The 27,592-nt window shown below is 50.8% G+C and overlaps 1 protein-coding gene across 1 annotated transcript in view; it reads left to right on the top strand.

Moving 5' to 3' along the window:
- Nucleotides 1-27,592, top strand: part of LOC129851377 (inositol hexakisphosphate kinase 1-like) — a 129,460-nt gene that overhangs the window by 62,387 nt on the left and 39,481 nt on the right. Inside the window, exons 4-5 of the mRNA XM_055917880.1 lie at nt 18,519-18,723; nt 25,318-25,499. Of these exons, the coding sequence (XP_055773855.1) occupies nt 18,519-18,723; nt 25,318-25,499 (387 nt within the window). The remainder of the gene's footprint in view (nt 1-18,518; nt 18,724-25,317; nt 25,500-27,592) is intronic.

Here is a 27,592-nt window from a genome sequence, read left to right as displayed (position 1 = left end):
GTAACTCCCCTGGTCTGTTCCAGTGCTAGCAGGGTAACTCCCCTGGTCTATTCCAGTGCTAGCAGGGTAACGGTAACTCCCCTGGTCTATTCCAGTGCTAGCAGGGTAACGGTAACTCCCCTGGTCTGTTCCAGTGCTAGCAGGGTAACGGTAACTCCCCTGGTCTATTCCAGTGCTAGCAGGGTAACTCCCCTGGTCTGTTCCAGTGCTAGCAGGGTAACTCCCCTGGTCTGTTCCAGTGCTAGCAAGGTAACTCCCCTGGTCTGTTCCAGTGCTAGCAGGGTAACGGTAACTCCCCTGGCCTGTTCCAGTGCTAGCAGGGTAACGGTAACTCCCCTGGTCTGTTCCAGTGCTAGCAGGGTAACTCCCCTGGTCTATTCCAGTGCTAGCAGGGTAACAGTAACTCCCCTGGTCTGTTCCAGTGCTAGCAGGGTAACTCCCCTGGTCTGTTCCAGTGCTAGCAGGGTAACTCCCCTGGTCTGTTCCAGTGCTAGCAGGGTAACTCCCCTGGTCTGTTCCAGTGCTAGCAGGGTAACTCCCCTGGTCTGTTCCAGTGCTAGCAGGGTAACGGTAACTCCCCTGGTCTGTTCCAGTGCTAGCAGGGTAACGGTAACTCCCCTGGTCTGTTCCAGTGCTAGCAGGGTAACAGTAACTCCCCTGGTCTGTTCCAGTGCTAGCAGGGTAACTCCCCTGGTCTGTTCCAGTGCTAGCAGGGTAACGGTAACTCCCCTGGTCTGTTCCAGTGCTAGCAGGGTAACTCCCCTGGTCTGTTCCAGTGCTAGCAGGGTAACAGTAACTCCCCTGGTCTGTTCCAGTGCTAGCAGGGTAACTCCCCTGGTCTGTTCCAGTGCTAGCAGGGTAACTCCCCTGGTCTGTTCCAGTGCTAGCAGGGTAACGGTAACTCCCCTGGTCTATTCCAGTGCTAGCAGGGTAACGGTAACTCCCCTGGTCTGTTCCAGTGCTAGTAGGGTAACGGTAACTCCCCTGGTCTGTTCCAGTGCTAGCAGGGTAACTCCCCTGGTCTGTTCCAGTGCTAGCAGGGTAACGCCCCTGATCTGTTCCAGTGCTAGCAGGGTAACGCCCCTGGTCTGTTCCAGTGCTAGCAGGGTAACTCCCCTGGTCTGTTCCAGTGCTAGCAGGGTAACGCCCCTGGTCTGTTCCAGTGCTAGCAGGGTAACTCCCCTGGTCTGTTCCAGTGCTAGCAAGGTAACTCCCCTGGTCTGTTCCAGTGCTAGCAGGGTAACTCCCCTGGTCTGTTCCAGTGCTAGCAGGGTAACTCCCCTGGTCTGTTCCAGTGCTAGCAGGGTAACTCCCCTGGTCTGTTCCAGTGCTAGCAGGGTAACTCCCCTGGTCTGTTCCAGTGCTAGCAGGGTAACTCCCCTGGTCTGTTCCAGTGCTAGCAGGGTAACTCCCCTGGTCTATTCCAGTGCTAGCAGGGTAACAGTAACTCCCCTGGTCTGTTCCAGTGCTAGCAGGGTAACGGTAACTCCCCTGGTCTATTCCAGTGCTAGCAGGGTAACTCCCCTGGTCTATTCCAGTGCTAGCAGGGTAACTCCCCTGGTCTGTTCCAGTGCTAGCAGGGTAACTCCCCTGGTCTGTTCCAGTGCTAGCAGGGTAACTCCCCTGGTCTGTTCCAGTGCTAGCAAGGTAACTCCCCTGGTCTGTTCCAGTGCTAGCAGGGTAACGGTAACTCCCCTGGTCTGTTCCAGTGCTAGCAGGGTAACGGTAACTCCCCTGGTCTGTTCCAGTGCTAGCAGGGTAACTCCCCTGGTCTATTCCAGTGCTAGCAGGGTAACAGTAACTCCCCTGGTCTGTTCCAGTGCTAGCAGGGTAACTCCCCTGGTCTGTTCCAGTGCTAGCAGGGTAACTCCCCTGGTCTGTTCCAGTGCTAGCAGGGTAACTCCCCTGGTCTGTTCCAGTGCTAGCAGGGTAACTCCCCTGGTCTGTTCCAGTGCTAGCAGGGTAACGGTAACTCCCCTGGTCTGTTCCAGTGCTAGCAGGGTAACAGTAACTCCCCTGGTCTGTTCCAGTGCTAGCAGGGTAACTCCCCTGGTCTGTTCCAGTGCTAGCAGGGTAACGGTAACTCCCCTGGTCTGTTCCAGTGCTAGCAGGGTAACTCCCCTGGTCTGTTCCAGTGCTAGCAGGGTAACAGTAACTCCCCTGGTCTGTTCCAGTGCTAGCAGGGTAACTCCCCTGGTCTGTTCCAGTGCTAGCAGGGTAACTCCCCTGGTCTGTTCCAGTGCTAGCAGGGTAACGGTAACTCCCCTGGTCTATTCCAGTGCTAGCAGGGTAACGGTAACTCCCCTGGTCTGTTCCAGTGCTAGTAGGGTAACGGTAACTCCCCTGGTCTGTTCCAGTGCTAGCAGGGTAACTCCCCTGGTCTATTCCAGTGCTAGCAGGGTAACGCCCCTGGTCTGTTCCAGTGCTAGCAGGGTAACTCCCCTGGTCTGTTCCAGTGCTAGCAGGGTAACGCCCCTGGTCTGTTCCAGTGCTAGCAGGGTAACGCCCCTGGTCTGTTCCAGTGCTAGCAGGGTAACTCCCCTGGTCTGTTCCAGTGCTAGCAGGGTAACGGAAACGCCCCTGGTCTGTTCCAGTGCTAGCAGGGTAACGGTAACTCCCCTGGTCTGTTCCAGTGCTAGCAGGGTAACGGTAACTCCCCTGGTCTGTTCCAGTGCTAGCAGGGTAACTCCCCTGGTCTGTTACAGTTCTAGCAGGGTAACTCCCCTGGTCTGTTCCAGTGCTAGCAGGGTAACTCCCCTGGTCTATTCCAGTGCTAGCAGGGTAACTCCCCTGGTCTGTTCCAGTGCTAGCAGGGTAACTCCCCTGGTCTGTTCCAGTGCTAGCAGGGTAACTCCCCTGGTCTGTTCCAGTGCTAGCAGGGTAACTCCCCTGGTCTCTTCCAGTGCTAGCAGGGTAACGGTAACTCCCCTGGTCTATTCCAGTGCTAGCAGGGTAACAGTAACTCCCCTGGTCTGTTCCAGTGCTAGCAGGGTAACTCCCCTGGTCTGTTCCAGTGCTAGCAGTGTAACTCCCCTGGTCTATTCCAGTGCTAGCAGGGTAACAGTAACTCCCCTGGTCTCTTCCAGTGCTAGCAGGGTAACAGTAACTCCCCTGGTCTGTTCCAGTGCTAGCAGGGTAACTCCCCTGGTCTATTCCAGTGCTAGCAGGGTAACTCCCCTGGTCTGTTCCAGTGCTAGCAGGGTAACTCCCCTGGTCTGTTCCAGTGCTAGCAGGGTAACTCCCCTGGTCTGTTCCAGTGCTAGCAGGGTAACTCCCCTGGTCTGTTCCAGTGCTAGCAGGGTAACTCCCCTGGTCTGTTCCAGTGCTAGCAGGGTAACTCCCCTGGTCTGTTCCAGTGCTAGCAGGGTAACTCCCCTGGTCTGTTCCAGTGCTAGCAGGGTAACTCCCCTGGTCTGTTCCAGTGCTAGCAGGGTAACTCCCCTGGTCTGTTCCAGTGCTAGCAGGGTAACTCCCCTGGTCTGTTCCAGTGCTAGCAGGGTAACTCCCCTGGTCTGTTCCAGTGCTAGCAGGGTAACTCCCCTGGTCTATTCCAGTGCTAGCAGGGTAACAGTAACTCCCCTGGTCTGTTCCAGTGCTAGCAGGGTAACTCCCCTGGTCTGTTCCAGTGCTAGCAGGGTAACTCCCCTGGTCTGTTCCAGTGCTAGCAGGGTAACTCCCCTGGTCTGTTCCAGTGCTAGCAGGGTAACTCCCCTGGTCTGTTCCAGTGCTAGCAGGGTAACTCCCCTGGTCTGTTCCAGTGCTAGCAGGGTAACTCCCCTGGTCTGTTCCAGTGCTAGCAGGGTAACTCCCCTGGTCTGTTCCAGTGCTAGCAGGGTAACTCCCCTGGTCTGTTCCAGTGCTAGCAGGGTAACTCCCCTGGTCTGTTCCAGTGCTAGCAGGGTAACTCCCCTGGTCTGTTCCAGTGCTAGCAGGGTAACTCCCCTGGTCTGTTCCAGTGCTAGCAGGGTAACTCCCCTGGTCTGTTCCAGTGCTAGCAGGGTAACTCCCCTGGTCTGTTCCAGTGCTAACAGGGTAACTCCCCTGGTCTGTTCCAGTGCTAGCAGGGTAACTCCCCTGGTCTGTTCCAGTGCTAGCAGGGTAACTCCCCTGGTCTGTTCCAGTGCTAACAGGGTAACTCCCCTGGTCTATTCCAGTCCTAGCAGGGTAACTCCCCTGGTCTGTTCCAGTGCTAGCAGGGTAACTCCCCTGGTCTATTCCAGTGCTAGCAGGGTAACGGTAACTCCCCTGGTCTGTTCCAGTGCTAGCAGGGTAACTCCCCTGGTCTGTTCCAGTGCTAGCAGGGTAACTCCCCTGGTCTATTCCAGTGCTAGCAGGGTAACTCCCCTGGTCTGTTCCAGTGCTAGCAGGGTAACTCCCCTGGTCTGTTCCAGTGCTAGCAGGGTAACTCCCCTGGTCTATTCCAGTGCTAGCAGGGTAACTCCCCTGGTCTGTTCCAGTGCTAGCAGGGTAACTCCCCTGGTCTGTTCCAGTGCTAGCAAGGTAACTCCCCTGGTCTGTTCCAGTGCTAGCAGGGTAACTCCCCTGGTCTGTTCCAGTGCTAGCAGGGTAACGGTAACTCCCCTGGTCTGTTCCAGTGCTAGCAGGGTAACGGTAACTCCCCTGGTCTATTCCAGTGCTAGCAGGGTAACTCCCCTGGTCTGTTCCAGTGCTAGCAGGGTAACTCCCCTGGTCTGTTCCAGTGCTAGCAGGGTAACTCCCCTGGTCTGTTCCAGTGCTAGCAGGGTAACTCCCCTGGTCTGTTCCAGTGCTAGCAAGGTAACTCCCCTGGTCTGTTCCAGTGCTAGCAGGGTAACTCCCCTGGTCTGTTCCAGTGCTAGCAGGGTAACTCCCCTGGTCTGTTCCAGTGCTAGCAGGGTAACTCCCCTGGTCTGTTCCAGTGCTAGCAGGGTAACTCCCCTGGTCTGTTCCAGTGCTAGCAGGGTAACTCCCCTGGTCTATTCCAGTGCTAGCAGGGTAACGGTAACTCCCCTGGTCTATTCCAGTGCTAGCAGGGTAACGGTAACTCCCCTGGTCTGTTCCAGTGCTAGCAGGGTAACGGTAACTCCCCTGGTCTATTCCAGTGCTAGCAGGGTAACTCCCCTGGTCTGTTCCAGTGCTAGCAGGGTAACGGTAACTCCCCTGGTCTGTTCCAGTGCTAGCAGGGTAACGGTAACTCCCCTGGTCTGTTCCAGTGCTAGCAGGGTAACTCCCCTGGTCTGTTCCAGTGCTAGCAGGGTAACGGTAACTCCCCTGGTCTGTTCCAGTGCTAGCAGGGTAACAGTAACTCCCCTGGTCTTTTCCAGTGCTAGCAGGGTAACTCCCCTGGTCTGTTCCAGTGCTAGCAGGGTAACGGTAACTCCCCTGGTCTGTTCCAGTGCTAGCAGGGTAACTCCCCTGGTCTGTTCCAGTGCTAGCAGGGTAACAGTAACTCCCCTGGTCTGTTCCAGTGCTAGCAGGGTAACTCCCCTGGTCTGTTCCAGTGCTAGCAGGGTAACTCCCCTGGTCTGTTCCAGTGCTAGCAGGGTAACTCCCCTGGTCTGTTCCAGTGCTAGCAGGGTAACGGTAACTCCCCTGGTCTGTTCCAGTGCTAGTAGGGTAACGGTAACTCCCCTGGTCTGTTCCAGTGCTAGCAGGGTAACTCCCCTGGTCTATTCCAGTGCTAGCAGGGTAACGCCCCTGGTCTGTTCCAGTGCTAGCAGGGTAACGCCCCTGGTCTGTTCCAGTGCTAGCAGGGTAACTCCCCTGGTCTGTTCCAGTGCTAGCAAGGTAACTCCCCTGGTCTGTTCCAGTGCTAGCAGGGTAACGGTAACTCCCCTGGTCTGTTCCAGTGCTAGCAGGGTAACGGTAACTCCCCTGGTCTGTTCCAGTGCTAGCAGGGTAACTCCCCTGGTCTGTTCCAGTGCTAGCAGGGTAACGGTAACTCCCCTGGTCTGTTCCAGTGCTAGCAGGGTAACTCCCCTGGTCTGTTCCAGTGCTAGCAGGGTAACAGTAACTCCCCTGGTCTGTTCCAGTGCTAGCAGGGTAACTCCCCTGGTCTGTTCCAGTGCTAGCAGGGTAACTCCCCTGGTCTGTTCCAGTGCTAGCAGGGTAACTCCCCTGGTCTGTTCCAGTGCTAGCAGGGTAACGGTAACTCCCCTGGTCTGTTCCAGTGCTAGTAGGGTAACGGTAACTCCCCTGGTCTGTTCCAGTGCTAGCAGGGTAACTCCCCTGGTCTATTCCAGTGCTAGCAGGGTAACGCCCCTGGTCTGTTCCAGTGCTAGCAGGGTAACGCCCCTGGTCTGTTCCAGTGCTAGCAGGGTAACTCCCCTGGTCTGTTCCAGTGCTAGCAGGGTAACGCCCCTGGTCTGTTCCAGTGCTAGCAGGGTAACTCCCCTGGTCTGTTCCAGTGCTAGCAAGGTAACTCCCCTGGTCTGTTCCAGTGCTAGCAGGGTAACTCCCCTGGTCTGTTCCAGTGCTAGCAGGGTAACTCCCCTGGTCTGTTCCAGTGCTAGCAGGGTAACTCCCCTGGTCTGTTCCAGTGCTAGCAGGGTAACTCCCCTGGTCTGTTCCAGTGCTAGCAGGGTAACTCCCCTGGTCTATTCCAGTGCTAGCAGGGTAACAGTAACTCCCCTGGTCTGTTCCAGTGCTAGCAGGGTAACGGTAACTCCCCTGGTCTATTCCAGTGCTAGCAGGGTAACTCCCCTGGTCTGTTCCAGTGCTAGCAGGGTAACTCCCCTGGTCTGTTCCAGTGCTAGCAAGGTAACTCCCCTGGTCTGTTCCAGTGCTAGCAGGGTAACGGTAACTCCCCTGGTCTGTTCCAGTGCTAGCAGGGTAACGGTAACTCCCCTGGTCTGTTCCAGTGCTAGCAGGGTAACTCCCCTGGTCTATTCTAGTGCTAGCAGGGTAACAGTAACTCCCCTGGTCTGTTCCAGTGCTAGCAGGGTAACTCCCCTGGTCTGTTCCAGTGCTAGCAGGGTAACTCCCCTGGTCTGTTCCAGTGCTAGCAAGGTAACTCCCCTGGTCTGTTCCAGTGCTAGCAAGGTAACTCCCCTGGTCTGTTCCAGTGCTAGCAGGGTAACGGTAACTCCCCTGGTCTGTTCCAGTGCTAGCAGGGTAACAGTAACTCCCCTGGTCTGTTCCAGTGCTAGCAGGGTAACTCCCCTGATCTGTTCCAGTGCTAGCAGGGTAACGGTAACTCCCCTGGTCTGTTCCAGTGCTAGCAGGGTAACTCCCCTGGTCTGTTCCAGTGCTAGCAGGGTAACAGTAACTCCCCTGGTCTGTTCCAGTGCTAGCAGGGTAACTCCCCTGGTCTGTTCCAGTGCTAGCAGGGTAACTCCCCTGGTCTATTCCAGTGCTAGCAGGGTAACGGTAACTCCCCTGGTCTGTTCCAGTGCTAGTAGGGTAACGGTAACTCCCCTGGTCTATTCCAGTGCTAGCAGGGTAACTCCCCTGGTCTGTTCCAGTGCTAGCAGGGTAACTCCCCTGGTCTGTTCCAGTGCTAGCAGGGTAACGCCCCTGGTCTGTTCCAGTGCTAGCAGGGTAACGCCCCTGGTCTGTTCCAGTGCTAGCAGGGTAACTCCCCTGGTCTGTTCCAGTGCTAGCAGGGTAACGGAAACGCCCCTGGTCTGTTCCAGTGCTAGCAGGGTAACGGTAACTCCCCTGGTCTGTTCCAGTGCTAGCAGGGTAACGGTAACTCCCCTGGTCTGTTCCAGTGCTAGCAGGGTAACAGTAACTCCCCTGGTCTGTTCCAGTGCTAGCAGGGTAACTCCCCTGGTCTGTTCCAGTGCTAGCAGGGTAACTCCCCTGGTCTGTTCCAGTGCTAGCAGGGTAACTCCCCTGGTCTGTTCCAGTGCTAGCAGGGTAACTCCCCTGGTCTGTTCCAGTGCTAGCAGGGTAACTCCCCTGGTCTGTTCCAGTGCTAGCAGGGTAACTCCCCTGGTCTGTTACAGTTCTAGCAGGGTAACTCCCCTGGTCTGTTCCAGTGCTAGCAGGGTAACTCCCCTGGTCTATTCCAGTGCTAGCAGGGTAACTCCCCTGGTCTGTTCCAGTGCTAGCAGGGTAACTCCCCTGGTCTGTTCCAGTGCTAGCAGGGTAACTCCCCTGGTCTCTTCCAGTGCTAGCAGGGTAACGGTAACTCCCCTGGTCTATTCCAGTGCTAGCAGGGTAACAGTAACTCCCCTGGTCTGTTCCAGTGCTAGCAGGGTAACTCCCCTGGTCTGTTCCAGTGCTAGCAGGGTAACTCCCCTGGTCTATTCCAGTGCTAGCAGGGTAACAGTAACTCCCCTGGTCTCTTCCAGTGCTAGCAGGGTAACAGTAACTCCCCTGGTCTGTTCCAGTGCTAGCAGGGTAACTCCCCTGGTCTATTCCAGTGCTAGCAGGGTAACTCCCCTGGTCTGTTCCAGTGCTAGCAGGGTAACTCCCCTGGTCTGTTCCAGTGCTAGCAGGGTAACTCCCCTGGTCTGTTCCAGTGCTAGCAGGGTAACTCCCCTGGTCTGTTCCAGTGCTAGCAGGGTAACTCCCCTGGTCTGTTCCAGTGCTAGCAGGGTAACTCCCCTGGTCTGTTCCAGTGCTAGCAGGGTAACTCCCCTGGTCTGTTCCAGTGCTAGCAGGGTAACTCCCCTGGTCTGTTCCAGTGCTAGCAGGGTAACTCCCCTGGTCTGTTCCAGTGCTAACAGGGTAACTCCCCTGGTCTGTTCCAGTGCTAGCAGGGTAACTCCCCTGGTCTGTTCCAGTGCTAACAGGGTAACTCCCCTGGTCTATTCCAGTCCTAGCAGGGTAACTCCCCTGGTCTGTTCCAGTGCTAGCAGGGTAACTCCCCTGGTCTATTCCAGTGCTAGCAGGGTAACGGTAACTCCCCTGGTCTGTTCCAGTGCTAGCAGGGTAACTCCCCTGGTCTGTTCCAGTGCTAGCAGGGTAACTCCCCTGGTCTATTCCAGTGCTAGCAGGGTAACTCCCCTGGTCTGTTCCAGTGCTAGCAGGGTAACTCCCCTGGTCTGTTCCAGTGCTAGCAGGGTAACTCCCCTGGTCTATTCCAGTGCTAGCAGGGTAACTCCCCTGGTCTATTCCAGTGCTAGCAGGGTAACTCCCCTGGTCTATTCCAGTGCTAGCAGGGTAACTCCCCTGGTCTGTTCCAGTGCTAGCAGGGTAACTCCCCTGGTCTATTCTAGTGCTAGCAGGGTAACAGTAACTCCCCTGGTCTGTTCCAGTGCTAGCAGGGTAACTCCCCTGGTCTGTTCCAGTGCTAGCAGGGTAACTCCCCTGGTCTGTTCCAGTGCTAGCAGGGTAACTCCCCTGGTCTGTTCCAGTGCTAGCAGGGTAACGGTAACTCCCCTGGTCTGTTCCAGTGCTAGCAGGGTAACGGTAACTCCCCTGGTCTGTTCCAGTGCTAGCAGGGTAACAGTAACTCCCCTGGTCTGTTCCAGTGCTAGCAGGGTAACTCCCCTGATCTGTTCCAGTGCTAGCAGGGTAACGGTAACTCCCCTGGTCTGTTCCAGTGCTAGCAGGGTAACTCCCCTGGTCTGTTCCAGTGCTAGCAGGGTAACAGTAACTCCCCTGGTCTGTTCCAGTGCTAGCAGGGTAACTCCCCTGGTCTGTTCCAGTGCTAGCAGGGTAACTCCCCTGGTCTGTTCCAGTGCTAGCAGGGTAACTCCCCTGGTCTGTTCCAGTGCTAGTAGGGTAACGGTAACTCCCCTGGTCTGTTCCAGTGCTAGCAGGGTAACTCCCCTGGTCTATTCCAGTGCTAGCAGGGTAACTCCCCTGATCTGTTCCAGTGCTAGCAGTGTAACGCCCCTGGTCTGTTCCAGTGCTAGCAGGGTAACTCCCCTGGTCTGTTCCAGTGCTAGCAGGGTAACGCCCCTGGTCTGTTCCAGTGCTAGCAGGGTAACGCCCCTGGTCTGTTCCAGTGCTAGCAGGGTAACGCCCCTGGTCTGTTCCAGTGCTAGCAGGGTAACTCCCCTGGTCTGTTCCAGTGCTAGCAGGGTAACGGAAACGCCCCTGGTCTGTTCCAGTGCTAGCAGGGTAACGGTAACTCCCCTGGTCTGTTCCAGTGCTAGCAGGGTAACGGTAACTCCCCTGGTCTGTTCCAGTGCTAGCAGGGTAACAGTAACTCCCCTGGTCTGTTCCAGTGCTAGCAGGGTAACTCCCCTGGTCTGTTCCAGTGCTAGCAGGGTAACTCCCCTGGTCTGTTCCAGTGCTAGCAGGGTAACTCCCCTGGTCTGTTCCAGTGCTAGCAGGGTAACTCCCCTGGTCTGTTCCAGTGCTAGCAGGGTAACTCCCCTGGTCTGTTACAGTTCTAGCAGGGTAACTCCCCTGGTCTGTTCCAGTGCTAGCAGGGTAACTCCCCTGGTCTATTCCAGTGCTAGCAGGGTAACTCCCCTGGTCTGTTCCAGTGCTAGCAGGGTAACTCCCCTGGTCTGTTCCAGTGCTAGCAGGGTAACTCCCCTGGTCTCTTCCAGTGCTAGCAGGGTAACGGTAACTCCCCTGGTCTATTCCAGTGCTAGCAGGGTAACAGTAACTCCCCTGGTCTGTTCCAGTGCTAGCAGGGTAACTCCCCTGGTCTATTCCAGTGCTAGCAGGGTAACTCCCCTGGTCTGTTCCAGTGCTAGCAGGGTAACTCCCCTGGTCTGTTCCAGTGCTAGCAGGGTAACTCCCCTGGTCTGTTCCAGTGCTAGCAGGGTAACTCCCCTGGTCTGTTCCAGTGCTAGCAGGGTAACTCCCCTGGTCTGTTCCAGTGCTAGCAGGGTAACGCCCCTGGTCTGTTCCAGTGCTAGCAGGGTAACGCCCCTGGTCTGTTCCAGTGCTAGCAGGGTAACGCCCCTGGTCTGTTCCAGTGCTAGCAGGGTAACGCCCCTGGTCTGTTCCAGTGCTAGCAGGGTAACTCCCCTGGTCTGTTCCAGTGCTAGCAGGGTAACGGAAACGCCCCTGGTCTGTTCCAGTGCTAGCAGGGTAACGGTAACTCCCCTGGTCTGTTCCAGTGCTAGCAGGGTAACAGTAACTCCCCTGGTCTGTTCCAGTGCTAGCAGGGTAACTCCCCTGGTCTGTTCCAGTGCTAGCAGGGTAACTCCCCTGGTCTGTTCCAGTGCTAGCAGGGTAACTCCCCTGGTCTGTTCCAGTGCTAGCAGGGTAACTCCCCTGGTCTGTTCCAGTGCTAGCAGGGTAACTCCCCTGGTCTGTTCCAGTGCTAGCAGGGTAACTCCCCTGGTCTGTTCCAGTGCTAGCAGGGTAACTCCCCTGGTCTGTTCCAGTGCTAGCAGGGTAACTCCCCTGGTCTGTTACAGTTCTAGCAGGGTAACTCCCCTGGTCTGTTCCAGTGCTAGCAGGGTAACTCCCCTGGTCTATTCCAGTGCTAGCAGGGTAACTCCCCTGGTCTGTTCCAGTGCTAGCAGGGTAACTCCCCTGGTCTGTTCCAGTGCTAGCAGGGTAACTCCCCTGGTCTCTTCCAGTGCTAGCAGGGTAACGGTAACTCCCCTGGTCTATTCCAGTGCTAGCAGGGTAACAGTAACTCCCCTGGTCTGTTCCAGTGCTAGCAGGGTAACTCCCCTGGTCTATTCCAGTGCTAGCAGGGTAACTCCCCTGGTCTGTTCCAGTGCTAGCAGGGTAACTCCCCTGGTCTGTTCCAGTGCTAGCAGGGTAACTCCCCTGGTCTGTTCCAGTGCTAGCAGGGTAACTCCCCTGGTCTGTTCCAGTGCTAGCAGGGTAACTCCCCTGGTCTGTTCCAGTGCTAGCAGGGTAACTCCCCTGGTCTGTTCCAGTGCTAGCAGGGTAACTCCCCTGGTCTGTTCCAGTGCTAGCAGGGTAACTCCCCTGGTCTGTTCCAGTGCTAGCAGGGTAACTCCCCTGGTCTGTTCCAGTGCTAACAGGGTAACTCCCCTGGTCTGTTCCAGTGCTAACAGGGTAACTCCCCTGGTCTGTTCCAGTGCTAGCAGGGTAACTCCCCTGGTCTGTTCCAGTGCTAACAGGGTAACTCCCCTGGTCTATTCCAGTCCTAGCAGGGTAACTCCCCTGGTCTGTTCCAGTGCTAGCAGGGTAACTCCCCTGGTCTATTCCAGTGCTAGCAGGGTAACGGTAACTCCCCTGGTCTGTTCCAGTGCTAGCAGGGTAACTCCCCTGGTCTGTTCCAGTGCTAGCAGGGTAACTCCCCTGGTCTATTCCAGTGCTAGCAGGGTAACTCCCCTGGTCTGTTCCAGTGCTAGCAGGGTAACTCCCCTGGTCTGTTCCAGTGCTAGCAGGGTAACTCCCCTGGTCTATTCCAGTGCTAGCAGGGTAACTCCCCTGGTCTATTCCAGTGCTAGCAGGGTAACTCCCCTGGTCTATTCCAGTGCTAGCAGGGTAACTCCCCTGGTCTGTTCCAGTGCTAGCAGGGTAACTCCCCTGGTCTGTTCCCGTGCTACTAGGGTAACGGTAACTCCCCTGGTCTGTTCCAGTGCTAGCAGGGTAACTCCCCTGGTCTGTTCCAGTGCTAGCAGGGTAACTCCCCTGGTCTGTTCCAGTGCTAGCAGGGTAACTCCCCTGGTCTGTTCCCGTGCTACTAGGGTAACGGTAACGCCCCTGGTCTGTTCCCGTGCTAGCAGGGTAACTCCCCTGGTCTGTTCCAGTGCTAGCAGGGTAACTCCCCTGGTCTGTTCCAGTGCTAGCAGGGTAACGGTAACTCCCCTGGTCTGTTCCAGTGCTAGCAGGGTAACGGTAACTCCCCTGGTCTGTTCCAGTGCTAGCAGGGTAACTCCCCTGGTCTGTTCCAGTGCTAGCAGGGTAACGGTAACTCCCCTGGTCTGTTCCAGTGCTAGCAGGGTAACGGTAACTCCCCTGGTCTGTTCCAGTGCTAGCAGGGTAACGGTAACTCCCCTGGTCTGTTCCAGTGCTAGCAGGGTTCGGTAACGCCCCTGGTCTGTTCCCGTGCTAGCAGGGTAACTCCCCTGGTCTGTTCCAGTGCTAGCAGGGTAACTCCCCTGGTCTGTTCCAGTGCTAGCAGGGTAACGGTAACTCCCCTGGTCTGTTCCAGTGCTAGCAGGGTAACGGTAACTCCCCTGGTCTGTTCCAGTGCTAGCAGGGTAACGGTAACTCCCCTGGTCTGTTCCAGTGCTAGCAGGGTAACGGTAACTCCCCTGGTCTGTTCCAGTGCTAGCAGGGTAACGGTAACTCCCCTGGTCTGTTCCAGTGCTAGCAGGGTAACGGTAACTCCCCTGGTCTGTTCCAGTGCTAGCAGGGTAACGGTAACTCCCCTGGTCTATTCCAGTGCTAGCAGTTTAACAGTAACTCCCCTGGTCTGTTCCAGTGCCAGCAGGATAACTCCCCTGGTCTGTTCCAGTGCTAGTAGGGTAACGGTAACTCCCCTGGTCTGTTCCAGTGCCAGCAGGGTAACTCCCCTGGTCTATTCCAGCGCTAGCAGGGTAACTCCCCTGGTCTATTCCAGCGCTAGCAGGGTAACTCCCCTGGTCTGTTCCAGTGCTAGCAGGGTAACTCCCCTGGTCTGTTCCAGTGCCAGCAGGGTAACTCCCCTGGTCTGTTCCAGTGCCAGCAGGGTAACTCCCCTGGTCTGTTCCAGTGCTAGCAGGGTAACTCCCCTGGTCTGTTCCAGTGCTAGCAGGGTAACTCCCCTGGTCTGTTCCAGTGCTAGCACGGTAACTCCCCTGGTCTGTTCCAGTGCCAGCAGGGTAACTCCCCTGGTCTGTTCCAGTGCCAGCAGGGTAACTCCCCTGGTCTGTTCCAGTGCTAGCAGGGTAACTCCCCTGGTCTGTTCCAGTGCTAGCAGGGTAACTCCCCTGGTCTGTTCCAGTGCTAGCAGGGTAACTCCCCTGGTCTGTTCCAGTGCTAGCAGGGTAACTCCCCTGGTCTATTCCAGTGCTAGCAGGGTAACTCCCCTGGTCTGTTCCAGTGCTAGCACGGTAACTCCCCTGGTCTGTTCCAGTGCTAGCAGGGTAACTCCCCTGGTCTGTTCCAGTGCTAGCAGGGTAACTCCCCTGGTCTGTTCCAGTGCTAGCAGGGTAACTCCCCTGGTCTGTTCCAGTGCTAGCAGGGTAACTCCCCTGGTCTGTTCCAGTGCTAGCACGGTAACTCCCCTGGTCTGTTCCAGTGCTAGCAGGGTAACTCCCCTGGTCTGTTCCAGTGCTAGCAGGGTAACTCCCCTGGTCTGTTCCAGTGCTAGCAGGGTAACTCCCCTGGTCTGTTCCAGTGCTAGCAGGGTAACGGTGGCAGAGGGCAGGTTTTTTCCCTCCATTACAATCTCTCTACCTCTTCATAGCTGGCTCTGTGTCCCGCCTGGCCTGGCTGTATAGGCTGCATCCAAAATGGCACCCTGTTCCCTTTGTAGGGCTCTGGTCATTAGTCGTTTGCTACTTATGGAATAGGGTGCCATTTGGGACTCTGAAAAAGTATGTGTATAAATAGGACCGCTGCCGCCAATAACCACACGCTCTGCATTGTTGATACATGACAACAAGACCAGAGGAATGGCCAGGCAGCCAGGTGGCAAGGCAGGGCTACAACCCTTAAAGGTATGTAGGGCTGGAGAATGAGATATTAATACACACAGGACAGGCAAGGGGGGACAGACAGGCAGGGGGGACAGACAGGCAAGGGGGGACAGACAGGCAAAGGGGGACAGACAGGCAAAGGGGGACAGACAGGCAAAGGGGGACAGACAGGCAAGGGGGGACCAGACAGGCAAGGGGGGACCAGACAGGCAAGGGGGGACCAGACAGGCAAGGGGGGACCAGACAGGCAAGGGGGGACCAGACAGACAAGGGGGGACCAGACAGGCAAGGGGGGACCAGACAGGCAAGGGGGGACCAGACAGGCAAGGGGGGACCAGACAGGTAAGGGGGGACCAGACAGGCAAGGGGGGACCAGACAGGCAAGGGGGGACCAGACAGGCAAGGGGGGACCAGACAGGCAAGGGGGGACCAGACAGGCAAGGGGGGACCAGACAGGCAAGGGGGGACCAGACAGGCAAGGGGGGACCAGAAAGGCAAGGGGGGACAGACAGGCCTTTGAAGTCTCAGAGAGGTCTTTGAAACCTTGAATAAGGGTTTCAAAGTTGGGGAAACTACACTCTAATTATTATATATTTTTTAGATTTTGTCAGGAAATGCAGCTCCGTCTCGGGTTCTGCTGTGGTGCAGTGGTTGCACAGCCTTTCCTCTACAGGGAGCCAGGTTTTCCTGTGTCTACCCTTCTTAATGGCAAGGCTGTGCTCACTGAGCCTGAACTTTGCCAAGGTTTTTCTAAGGTTTTGATCAGTAAGCATGGTCAAATAGTTAGCCATGGTGTTTTGTCGATTTAGGGCCAGATAGCACTGCATTTTGTGTTTGTGCATGAGTTTCCCATTAGGTAATGTAGTTTTGTTTTGACTGTTTTGTAATTTGTTTTATTCTGATTGATTGGATGTTCCTGAGGCTTCAGTGTATTAGTAGAACAGGTTTGTGAACTCAGCCCCAGGACCAGCTGGATGAGGGGACTCTTTTCTTTGCTCAGCTCATGGCATTGCAGGGCTTGGTAATGATATGAGAGGGGGTCACTGTATTTTACATGTTTCCAAAACTGAATTGCTCTTTTTTAATGTTTTATTATTAGTGGATATTTGTCTAATTCTGCCCTGCATGCATTGTTTGTAGTTTTCCTCTGGACATGTAGGAGAATCTTACAGAACTCTGCATGCAGGGTTTCAATGGGGTGTTTGTCCAATTGGGTGAAATCTTGTTTTGCAAGTGAACCACACACCTCGCTGACATAAAGTGCAATTGGTTAAATGACACATTCAATTAGGTTTAGCCACATTTTAATAGGTATTTGAATTTGAATTAATTTTAATGGTGTAGAATGCCCGGCGTGTTTTCTCTCTCAGTTCATTCACTGCCTCATTAAGGTGTCCAGTTGAGCTTATTTTTAAATCTAAGTAATTGTAGTGTGTGCAGTACTCTATATATTTTGTACCAATTGAGAACTTTGGTCTAATTCCCTGAGATCTGGATCTTCTCTGGAAAATCATTATTTTAGTATTTTTGTGGTTTACTGCCAGGGCCCAGGTCTGGCAGTACTGCTCTAGCAGGTCCGGGCTCTGCTGTAGGCCATGTGCTGTGGGTGACAGCAGACACAGGTTATCTGAGAAGAGCCGGCATTTAACCTCTGAATTGTGGAGACTAACACCAGGGGCTGAGGATTTGTCTAGAATCGTGGCCAATTTGTTGATGTTAGTACTGAAGCGTGCAGGGCTCAGATTGCAACCCTGGCGAAGGCCCCACCGCTTGTTAAAGAATTCCGTTTTTTTTTCTCCCAATTTTGATGCTGCACATATTGCCAGTATACATTGATTTAATATGTTTTACCCCCGACACCACTTTATATAACTTTGTTGAACAGTCCTGTATGCCAAATAGAAACAAATGTTTTAAAGCCAGCGTACATTTTGGTCTTATGGTGGTAGACATGTTTATCTATCAGGGTGTGTAGGGTGGAAATATGATCAGTTGTGCAATGTTTTTGTTCAATTTGTCTTTTACTCAAGACATTGTGCTTATTAAGAAAGTTTAACTCTTAAATGTATAATACTATAGAAAACCTTCCCCAGGTTACTGTTCAAACAAATGCCTCTGATTGTAATTGCATCTCTCTCTCTCCCTCACTCCCTCCTCACACTCGCTCACTCACTCCCTCACTCACTCACTCTCTCACTCACTCCCTCCCTCACACTCTCTCACTCACTCAGTCACTCACTCACTCTCTCACTCACTCTCTCACTCACTCCCTCCCTCACACTCTCACTCACTCACTCAGTCACTCACTCTCTCACTCACTCTCTCACTCACTCTCTCACTCACTCCCTTTGTGTAGCCAGTTAGTGATGCCAAAACAGTCATTTCTAAAGCCTTTCCCATCAAACTTTCCAAATTAAATGATAACTGCAGTGTTTTCTTACCGGGCAGAATATGAGATCACGATGATTTGTATCAATCGAGTGTCTTTTGTTGTGCTAACTCTACTATTACGCAATCAGAACAGAAACACTGCCTCTTTTTTTCTTCAAAAGTTTCACTTAGAAATGTCCTTGTTTTTGAAAGAAATGCACTTTTTTTTTTTTTGGTCCATTTAAAATAACATCAAATTGATCAGAAATACAGTGTAGATATTGTTCATGTTGTAAATGACTATTGTAGCTGGAAACGGTAGATTTCTTTATGGAATATCTACATAGGCGTTGACGTGTCTTTACTATGGATTAAATCATATATGACATGCTATTTTATCAAATCAATTCTCTGTAATTAATATTACCTGATTTAAACTAATCATGTAAATGTAATTAACTAGGAAGTCGGGGCACCACGGAAGAATGTTTATAGAGCTGTCGTCTTCCCGAATACAATCTAAAAGATCTGGTCATCTTTTACCAGATTCTCATCTGAATATCGTAAAATTCTTGGTCATCTTCACGAACCCTGGCTAACAAGTTGAATCAGCAATACAACATTTGGTTTAATTATTTATTTACTAAATACCTAAATAATCACACACAATTACATATACACAGGATGGATCATACATTTATTACTAATTACTAATTATTATTTCTAAGTTTACTCTAACTATATCTACATGTACATACTACCTCAATCAGTCCGACTAACCGGTGTCTGTATGTAGCCTCACTACTTTCATAGACTCTCTACTGTATATAGCCTCTATACTGTTTTTCACTGTTGTTTTTATTTCTTTACTTACCTACCGAGGAGGTAGGCAACCGAGGACAGACAATCTTTACGCCCTTCAGCACTTGGCGGTTCCGTTCTGTGAGCTTGTGTGGCCTACCACTTTGTGGCTGAGCCGTTGTTGCTCCTAGAGGTTTCCACTTCACAATAACAGCACTTACAGTTGACTGGGGGCAGCTCTAGCAGGGCAGAAACTTTACGAATTGACTTGTTGGATAGGTGGCATCCTATGACAGTGCAACGTTTAAAGTCACTGAGCTCTTCAGTACGGGCCATTCTACTGCCAATGTTTGTCTGTGGAGATTGCATGGCTGTGTGCTCAATTGTATTCACCTGTCAGCAACGGGTGGGGCTGAAATACCCGAATCAACTAATTTGAAGGGGTGTCCACATACTTTTGTATATATAGTGTATCTCAAAGCTGTAGTGAGAAAAGAAAACTAAATCTTCTTCCTGGCAGAGTGTGTTTTTCCTCCAGCGGAAGGTGTCTGACAGAACAGTGTCACCTTGCTCTCTGATGTCATTTATGGTATCCAATTGCTTTGAATTTGAATTAGAACATGGTAGACCCAATGGCATAGAATGGCTGGTACAATTGCGCTTTGTCTCTCTCTCTGATACCAACCTCCTCATACAACACTGAAACACACACACGCGTTTTGAAAATACTCTGTTCCTCTTCCACACTCTCTCAGGGATGTGCTTCTTCCTGATTTAATCAGGAATTCTTGCTTTTTCTGACATTTATCCTTCCATTCATTTCTGAAACGAACCTATCCCCTTGCTAAAAAAATCCTGTTATTGTTGTGCTGATCATATCCCTGCTCTTTGCTCCTCCAGGCATGGTGTTGGTGTGTTTCGAGGGGGACATAGACGGCTACATCAACCTGGTGGCGTACCCGTACGTGGAGAGTGAGGGCCTGGACCACGAGGACCTACCGGAGAGGGAACAACCGCGAAGGAAACACTCCCGACGGAGCCTTCACCGCTCCACCTCCGAGATCAAGGAGGAGAGGCTACCGCACGAGAGTGACAGCACTGAGAAGTGAGTAGAGCAGTGAGGAATAGGGAATGGTTTGTGTCTCGTGTGTGTGTGTGTGTGTGTGTGTGTGTCTGTGTGTTTCTGTCTGTGTGTTTCTTTCTGTGTGTTTCTGTCTGTGTGTTTCTGTGTGTGTCTGTGTGTTTCTGTGTTTGTGTGTGTGTTTCTGTGTGTGTGTGTGTGTGTGTGTTTCTGTGTGTGTGTGTGTGTGTGTGTTTCTGTGTGTGTATATGTGTGTGTGTGTGTGTGTGTGTGTCTTTCTGTGTGTGTCTCTACCAGAGAGATAAAAGACGATCGCCCCGCGCAACAGTACTGAGAAATGAGTGAGAAGCCAGGGGTGGGTATGTATGTCTATGTAATAATCAGTAACTCATTATCAAATTAAATGCTTCGTAAACAACAGGTGTAGACTAACAGTGAAGGGCTTACTTACAAGCCCTTCCCAGAAAAATGATGTAAGAAAGAGATAATACAAGTTAATCCAAGATAATAAAATCCGAGATATAAATACACAATGAGTAACGATAACTTGAGTATATAAAGTGCATTCAGACCCCTTCGCCTTTTTTTCAATTTTTTTTACTTTACAGCCTTATTCGAAAATTGATTCAATTGTATTTTTACCTCATCAATCTACACACAATAGCCCATAATGACAAAGCAAAAAAAAAAATGGGTTTTTAGAAATGTTTGACAATGTATTAAAAAATGCAAAACTTAAATATCATATTTTAACATGCTTATGGCTCTATATAGTTGGTTGAGTGCGGTCTTAGTCCCAGCATCGGTTTGTGGTGGTAAATGGACAACTGCAAAAAATATAAATGAAAACTCTCTTGGTAAATGGTAAAAGACATCAAAACTACATTTTTTTTTTTACCAGAGATCTTCTTATTTTTTTTAATACTGTAAAACTATTTGGTGGAATGTGCTTCGTGGCTTGTCCTGATTTTTTTATTTATTTAAAACATGTTGTCTTGAGTATGCACACCAGCTACCATTAGGCCGACAGAAATGCCCCAAAAAACAGGAGGACTGTGGGCATAAAAAAATGCCTCTGATGGGATACACGAGCTACATTCCTTGCCAAATGACAACAGTTTTATTACAAATTCAAAATGTACAAGTTGATTTGAAGTAGGACAAATATGTGTTCCAACAACGAGCTGCAGTTTTGGAATAATTGAGTCCTCTCTATTTTCCGCTTAGGCTTTTTCCACTTAGGCTACTTGAAATTGGTTAGCATAGACAATAACCCCCCCTAAACATAGACAATAACCCCCCCTAAACATAGACACTAACCCCCCCTAAACATAGACAATAACCCCCCCTAAACATAGACAATAACCCCTCCTAAACATAGACAATAATCCCCCCTAAACATAGACAATAATCCCCCCTAAACATAGACAATAACCCCCCCTAAACATAGAAACATAGACAATAACCCTCCCCTAAACATAGACAATAACCCTCCCCTAAACATAGACAATAACCCCCCCTTAAACATAGACAATAACCCCCCCCTTAAACATAGACAATAACCCCCCCTAAACATAGACAATAACCCTCCCCTAAACATAGACAATAACCCCCCCCTTAAACATAGACAATAACCCCCCCCTTAAACATAGACAATAACCCCCCCTAAACATAGACAATAACCCCCCCTAAACATAGACAATAACCCCCCTTAAACATAGACAATAACCCCCCCTAAACATAGACAATAACCCTCCTAAACATAGACAATAACCCCCCCTAAACATAGACAATAACCCCCCCTAAACATAGACAATAACCCCCCCTTAAACATAGACAATAACCCCCCCCTAAACATAGACAATAACCCTCCTAAACATAGACAATAACCCCCCCTAAACATAGACAATAACCCCCCCTAAACATAGACAATAACCTCCCCTTAAACATAGACAATAACCCCCCTTAAACATAGACAATAACCCCCCCTTTAACATAGACAATAACCCCCCCTTAAACATAGACAATAACCCCTCTAAACATAGACAATAACCCCCCTTAAACATAGACAATAACCCCCCTTAAACATAGACAATAACCCCCCCTAAACATAGACAATAACCCCCCTTAAACATAGACAATAACCCCCCCTAAACATAGACAATAACCCCCCTTAAACATAGACAATAACCCCCCCTAAACATAGACAATAACCCCCCTTAAACATAGACAATAACCCCCCCTTTAACATAGACAATAACCCCCCCTTTAACATAGACAATAACCCCCCCTTTAACATAGACAATAACCCCCCTTAAACATAGACAATAACCCCCCTTAAACATAGACAATAACCCCCCCTAAACATAGACAATAACCCCCCTTAAACATAGACAATAACCCCCCCTTTAACATAGACAATAACCCCCCTTAAACATAGACAATAACCCCCCCTAAACATAGACAATAACCCCCCTTAAACATAGACAATAACCCCCCCTTTAACATAGACAATAACCCCCCCTAAACATAGACAATAACCCCCCCTTAAACATAGACAATAACCCCCCCTTAAACATAGACAATAACCCCCCCTTAAACATAGACAATAACCCCCCCTTAAACATAGACAATAACCCCCCCTAAACATAGACAATAACCCCCTTTAAACATAGACAGGTTCTACACTGAAAATATGAAGCGAAAAAAAACATTAGTTTGATAAAGACGGAGCTAATTTCCATCAGAATCATTCAACCAAGGCCTACTCACCCAATCGGATGGCCTGGACGTGATTCATCACCATGCAGTGTTCCATGTGGAATTGATCATCCGTTTACAATGAGTCTGTAGGCCTATATTGAAAATAAGACACATTTTGGTTTGTAACCCTGAAGAAAAATGGCAAATTTAAATCCCCGTTTGAAATCATCTCTCTTTGAGTATAACTATTTCAGACGTGTGAGATGTGCATCACTTCAACTGGCAACGTTTTTAATTAGATCAAATATTATATTTTATTCTGCTTTGTTACATGTTTTGTTTTTGTTGCTATAAAAAATAGTTGTCTTGACTGTGATAAGGGCACGGGAAATAAGAGTGTTATAGAATAAGGTTATGCCATTTTGCACAGGCATAGGCTTTTACAAGCGCCACTGCCATTGTTGTACTGCCTTCTTGAAGATTGTGTTCCACGATATAATATAACCAGTTCATTTTACGGTTTTAATAAATGAATCTTAAATGGCAATTGTTTTCTATTGACTGAATATATATGAGCCAATTCAGCATTTATAATTTGTTGTCTGTAATGGTTATGGACCTTTAGGCATTGTTGTACACGGCTGGCATATAGATAAAAATTCACATATTTCTGGGCAGTGCGAGCCTTGCCCTTGTGTTAAAAAAAAATTCCTTCTCATTCTGAATATTCAACAACCACAAAAAAATATGCCAGCACTCCAATAGTCAAAAATGTCAAATGCCTATCCCACAAAGTTTTCTAACTCGGCCGATCAAAAACTTCAGAATTCTTTAACATTAGAGATTGCGCACTAGCTCTAGTTATTAACAAAGAGACACACCTCTCCCACCTCATCTTATCTGAGGCTGCCGACCAGTCTTGACGACTCTGAGAAACATAGAATATTACAGGTCATCAGTTCCCGTAGATAAAGATAGTCTCGAACGGAGCTCATCCAATTTATTCTCCAGTGACTGCACGCTCACCAACAGAACAGAGGGCATTTAGTGGTCTGTCAGTTCGCCAACGTAGTCTCCTCAGGACGCCACTTCGCCTGCCTCTTTCACTGTCGCTTCCTCTCTAGAGTCCCGGGGATTAGGTCCCGGGGATTAGGGCCTGGGCCAAAGTAAGCAGAACGTCCAGAGCTGCTGACTCGTTAAAATAGAAATTGTCTTCCAAATCGAGGTTAGTGATCGCTGTTCCTAACTCCAGAAGCTGTTTTCAGTCATAGGAAATGATAAGGGAGACATTATGTACCCAAAATATTTCAGATCAGTGTAAAAAAAATGGCAGAAATGGTAGCTGGTCTTTGGTAGAGTCAGGTATTTCTCTGCCATTTAGATCCTTGAGCGGGACACCTAAAGGCGTTATCGGGCAGCATAAGAGTGTTATCGGGCAGCCTAAGAGCGTTATCGGGCAGCCTAAGAGTGTTATCGGGCAGCCTAAGAGCGTTATCGGGCAGCCTAAGAGCGTTATCGGGCAGCCTAAGAGTGTTATCGGGCAGCCTAAGAGTGTTATCGGGCAGCCTAAGAGTGTTATCGGGCAGCCTAAGAGCGTTATCGGGCAGCCTAAGAGCGTTATCGGGCAGCCTAAGAGCGTTATCGGGCAGCCTAAGAGCGTTATCGGGCAGCCTAAGAGCGTTATCGGGCAGCCTAAGAGCGTTATCGGGCAGCCTAAGAGCGTTATCGGGCAGCCTAAGAGCGTTATCGGGCAGCCTAAGAGCGTTATCGGGCAGCCTAAGAGCGTTATCGGGCAGCCTAAGAGCGTTATCGGGCAGCCTAAGAGCGTTATCGGGCAGCCTAAGAGCGTTATCGGGCAGCCTAAGAGCGTTATCGGGCAGCCTAAGAGCGTTATCGGGCAGCCTAAGAGCGTTATCGGGCAGCCTAAGAGCGTTATCGGGCAGCCTAAGAGCGTTATCGGGCAGCCTAAGAGCGTTATCGGGCAGCCTAAGAGCGTTATCGGGCAGCCTAAGAGCGTTATCGGGCAGCCTAAGAGCGTTATCGGGCAGCCTAAGAGCGTTATCGGGCAGCCTAAGAATGTTATCGGGCAGCCTAAGAGTGTTATCGGGCAGCCTAAGAGTGTTATCGGGCAGCCTAAGAGTGTTATCGGGCAGCCTAAGAGTGTTATCGGGCAGCCTAAGAGTGTTATCGGGCAGCCTAAGAGTGTTATCGGGCAGCCTAAGAGTGTTATCGGGCAGCCTAAGAGTGTTATCGGGCAGCCTAAGAGCGTTATCGGCTAGTTGACCTGTGGTGCCCTAGCTGTGTTTGTTTTGGTGCCCTCTGTTGGCTAGTTGACCTGTGGTGCCCTCCGTTGGCTAGTTGACCTGTGGTGCCCTAGCTGTGTTTGTTTTGGTGCCCTCCGTTGGCTAGTTGACCTGTGGTGCCCTCCGTTGGCTAGTTGACCTGTGGTGCCCTCTGTTGGCTAGTTGACCTGTGGTGCCCTCCGTTGGCTAGTTGACCTGTGGTGCCCTCCGTTGGCTAGTTGACCTGTGGTGCCCTCCGTTGGCTAGTTGACCTGTGGTGCCCTCCGTTGGCTAGTTGACCTGTGGTGCCCTCCGTTGGCTAGTTGACCTGTGGTGCCCTCTGTTGGCTAGTTGACCTGTGGTGCCCTCCGTTGGCTAGTTGACCTGTGGTGCCCTCCGTTGGCTAGTTGACCTGTGGTGCCCTCCGTTGGCTAGTTGACCTGTGGTGCCCTCCGTTGGCTAGTTGACCTGTGGTGCCCTCCGTTGGCTAGTTGACCTGTGGTGCCCTCCGTTGGCTAGTTGACCTGTGGTGCCCTCCGTTGGCTAGTTGACCTGTGGTGCCCTCCGTTGGCTAGTTGACCTGTGGTGCCCTCCGTTGGCTAGTTGACCTGTGGTGCCCTGGCTGTGTTTGTTTTGGTGCCCTCTGTCGGCTTGTTGACCTGTGGTGCCCTCCGTTGGCTAGTTGACCTGTGGTGCCCTCCGTTGGCTAGTTGACCTGTGGTGCCCTCCGTTGGCTAGTTGACCTGTGGTGCCCTCTGTTGGCTAGTTGACCTGTGGTGCCCTCCGTTGGCTAGTTGACCTGTGGTGCCCTCCGTTGGCTAGTTGACCTGTGGTGCCCTCCGTTGGCTAGTTGACCTGTGGTGCCCTCCGTTGGCTAGTTGACCTGTGGTGCCCTCTGTTGGCTAGTTGACCTGTGGTGCCCTCCGTTGGCTAGTTGACCTGTGGTGCCCTCCGTTGGCTAGTTGACCTGTGGTGCCCTGGGTTAGTTGGTTGACCTTTTTAAAACAAGGGTTTCTGGGTAAACCCAGAAGGATTTAGAATGAAGCCTGTTTTGTATTAGTTGACCTTCTGTTGTGTCCTTTGTGTTGTCCCAGAGAGGATTTACTCCGCCCTAGAATCAGTCCACGTGACTTAAGCAGACCAAGTGGGGATTTCTTTTTGTATGGAGATCTATGAGAAAGTGTGAATTACCTGAGGCTTATTTGATTGGATAGATGTGTCATAACGTTTATAGGCTGTTACAAATGTACTGATATAAGTGGATGCACGTGGCGTTCCGGCAACTTTGAGAAAAAAAACGTCTTAATTCTGCCTTTTGTTCACACGCGTATCTGCACTCTTATTGGGCTAGAATGGTCCTACCTGATGTCGCCTCTTACCGCCTGCCGTTCATCTTTGAGGACATGTATTTCCATTGTTAGAGCGGTCACTCGACTCTCTTGTCAATATATTGTCCTCCCCGTTCAATCTCCTGAAGAGTCCTCATCTGGAGCTCCAGATCCACAGTGACTTGTTGTGGTGCTCTAGTTAACTTGTTAGTTAACCTCTTAGTTAACCTGTTTGTTAACCTGTTTGTTAACCTGTGCCCTCTCTCCGCTGTTAACCATGTTGTCCCTGTGTCCTCTCCCTCCAGTCTCCAGGAACTGAAGAGTCCTCGTCTAGAGCTCCAGATCTACAGTGATATTCCCTTCCAGATGCTGGATAATAACAGCGGCCTGGGCTCAGAGAAGATCAGCCACAACCCCTGGAGTCTCCGCTGTCACAGGCAGCAGCTCAGTCGCATGAGATCAGAGTCCAAGGACAGGAAGCTCTACAGTATCCCTTTTCTCAGGTCGTTTTAACCCTCACGATAAGACAGAGTCAGGGAGTACCGCTGGAAGCAGAGTCACAGACTAGGAAAGTCCTATTGGGTGAATGTGAATAAAAGGATACACTATCAATCGTTGATCAACCAATCGAACTTCATGAGAAGGAGTCTGGGACTGAATGAGTCTCAACCAATGAGGGAATACATTAGTCTTCCAGATACGTAGAACAGGTCTAAAAGGTCAATTAACAGAGGGGAAGGTACTAACACAGGAGTTGACCAGGTTAAGTTAAACACGATCCACGAGGAGGAGTCTGGGACTTGACCCGACTGTTTTCCTCATTGATTAGTTATTTCAGTTGTCTATTCGCACGTACTCTAACCAGATGTAAGAGGGATAAACCAGAGGAAAGGTGACCGGATCAACATTACCACTGTCTTCATTAACCCCCAGAAAGACACTGGTCAAGGTTAGTGTCATGACGTTAACAACAGAGATCCCCCGGAATGCCCTCATGCTCTGAACTGTCAGAATCGCCTGTGGGGGAAAAGAGGTCACGGTCCCGTCCCAAATGGAACCCTATTCCCGTGTATAGTGCCCTATATAGGTCATAGGGTGCCAAAGTAGTGCCCTATATAGGTTATAGGGTGTCAAAGTAGTGCACTATATAGGTCATAGGGTGTCAAAGGAGTGCCCTATATAGGTCATAGGGTGTCAAAGTAGTGCCCTATATAGGTCATAGGGTGTCAAAGTAGTGCCCTATATAGGTCATAGGGGGTCAAAGTAGTGCCCTATATAGGTCATAGGGTGTCATTTGGGATGCAACATAGACTGTTTAGCCGAAATGTGACTCGTTTCAGGAACCAAGGTGTATGTCGCACATCACTACTTCCCTGGAGAGGCGTCTTCCCTGGGGAAGTACATTTAAGTCATTTAGCAGACGCTCTTATCCAGAGCGACTTACAAATTGGAAAGTTCATACATATTCATCCTGGTCCCCCCGTGGGAATTGAACCCTGGTCCCCCCGTGGGAATTGAACCCTGGTCCCCCCGTGGGAATTGAACCCTCAACCCTGGCGTTGCAAGCGCCATGCTCTACCAACTGAGCCACACGGGACCGAGTAGGAACCAAGTAGGAACCAAGGCGTTTGAACGTATTATCAAAATGTGCTTTTTGGCAGAATTGCTTTCTGGAACAATATGAATGTTTATGTGCCTTAATAACGAACTTGTAATCCATCTGTAAATACACAAATAAAATGGTTAAATTACGAGCCTAGTTGGTTTAGCCACGGAAAAAGTCAGCAACCATCCCCGTTAGCCATCATTGGTTGAGATAATGGATGGGCTGGACATGCCGGGAGATGAGTTTGGATTGGTCTGCCGTGTAGCATGCTTCTGTCTATAAGGTGAGCTGTTCAGTATGTGTGGACGGTCCTTTCTAACCACGCCGTCGAAAACTACACAAGTTCTGCTACTTTTCTCAACAACATTGATGCACTGAAGTTAGCGGGTACTATCGACGAAAGATCAGTAGGAAAAAGTGATGGGCTACTTTCTGCACACGCCACGGTCAGTGTGAACCGGAGTGACTTGACACAACACTGACCAAACAAGACAAGAGTTTTTATTTGTATTTATTTTACCTTTATTTAACTAGGCAAGTCAGTTAAGAACAAATTCTTATTTACAATGACGGCCTACCAGGGAACAGTGGGTTAACTGCCTTGTTCAGAGGCAGAACGACAGATTTTTACCTTGTCAGCTCAGGGACTCAATCTTGCAACCTTTCGGTGACTATTCCAACGCTCTAACCACTAGGCTACCTGCCGCCCCAAAGTTAAATGGTTCCAGTCTGCTGTTTAGTGTTCACCCTTGTATACGGTTAAGAGTCTAGCTACATTTTCAGGTAGAACATTTTCATTGCAAGTTAAAGTGTACTGTTTGCTAGCTAGTGAACGTTAGCTTGCTGGCTCGCTAGCTAATATTAGGTGAATGATCTGTGTAGTAATATTACTAGAATCAGAAATCCACTTGCATTGCTAGTTATAACCTAACTTTAACTTTGACACTACTGTCTAAGTAATGCGAGGTTCTCCC

Source organism: Salvelinus fontinalis, chromosome 3 (assembly GCF_029448725.1).
Source record: "Salvelinus fontinalis isolate EN_2023a chromosome 3, ASM2944872v1, whole genome shotgun sequence".
Lineage (NCBI taxonomy): Eukaryota > Metazoa > Chordata > Actinopteri > Salmoniformes > Salmonidae > Salvelinus > Salvelinus fontinalis.
Note: the sequence above shows the minus strand (reverse complement) of the source record. Positions and strands in the feature narration are given on the sequence as shown.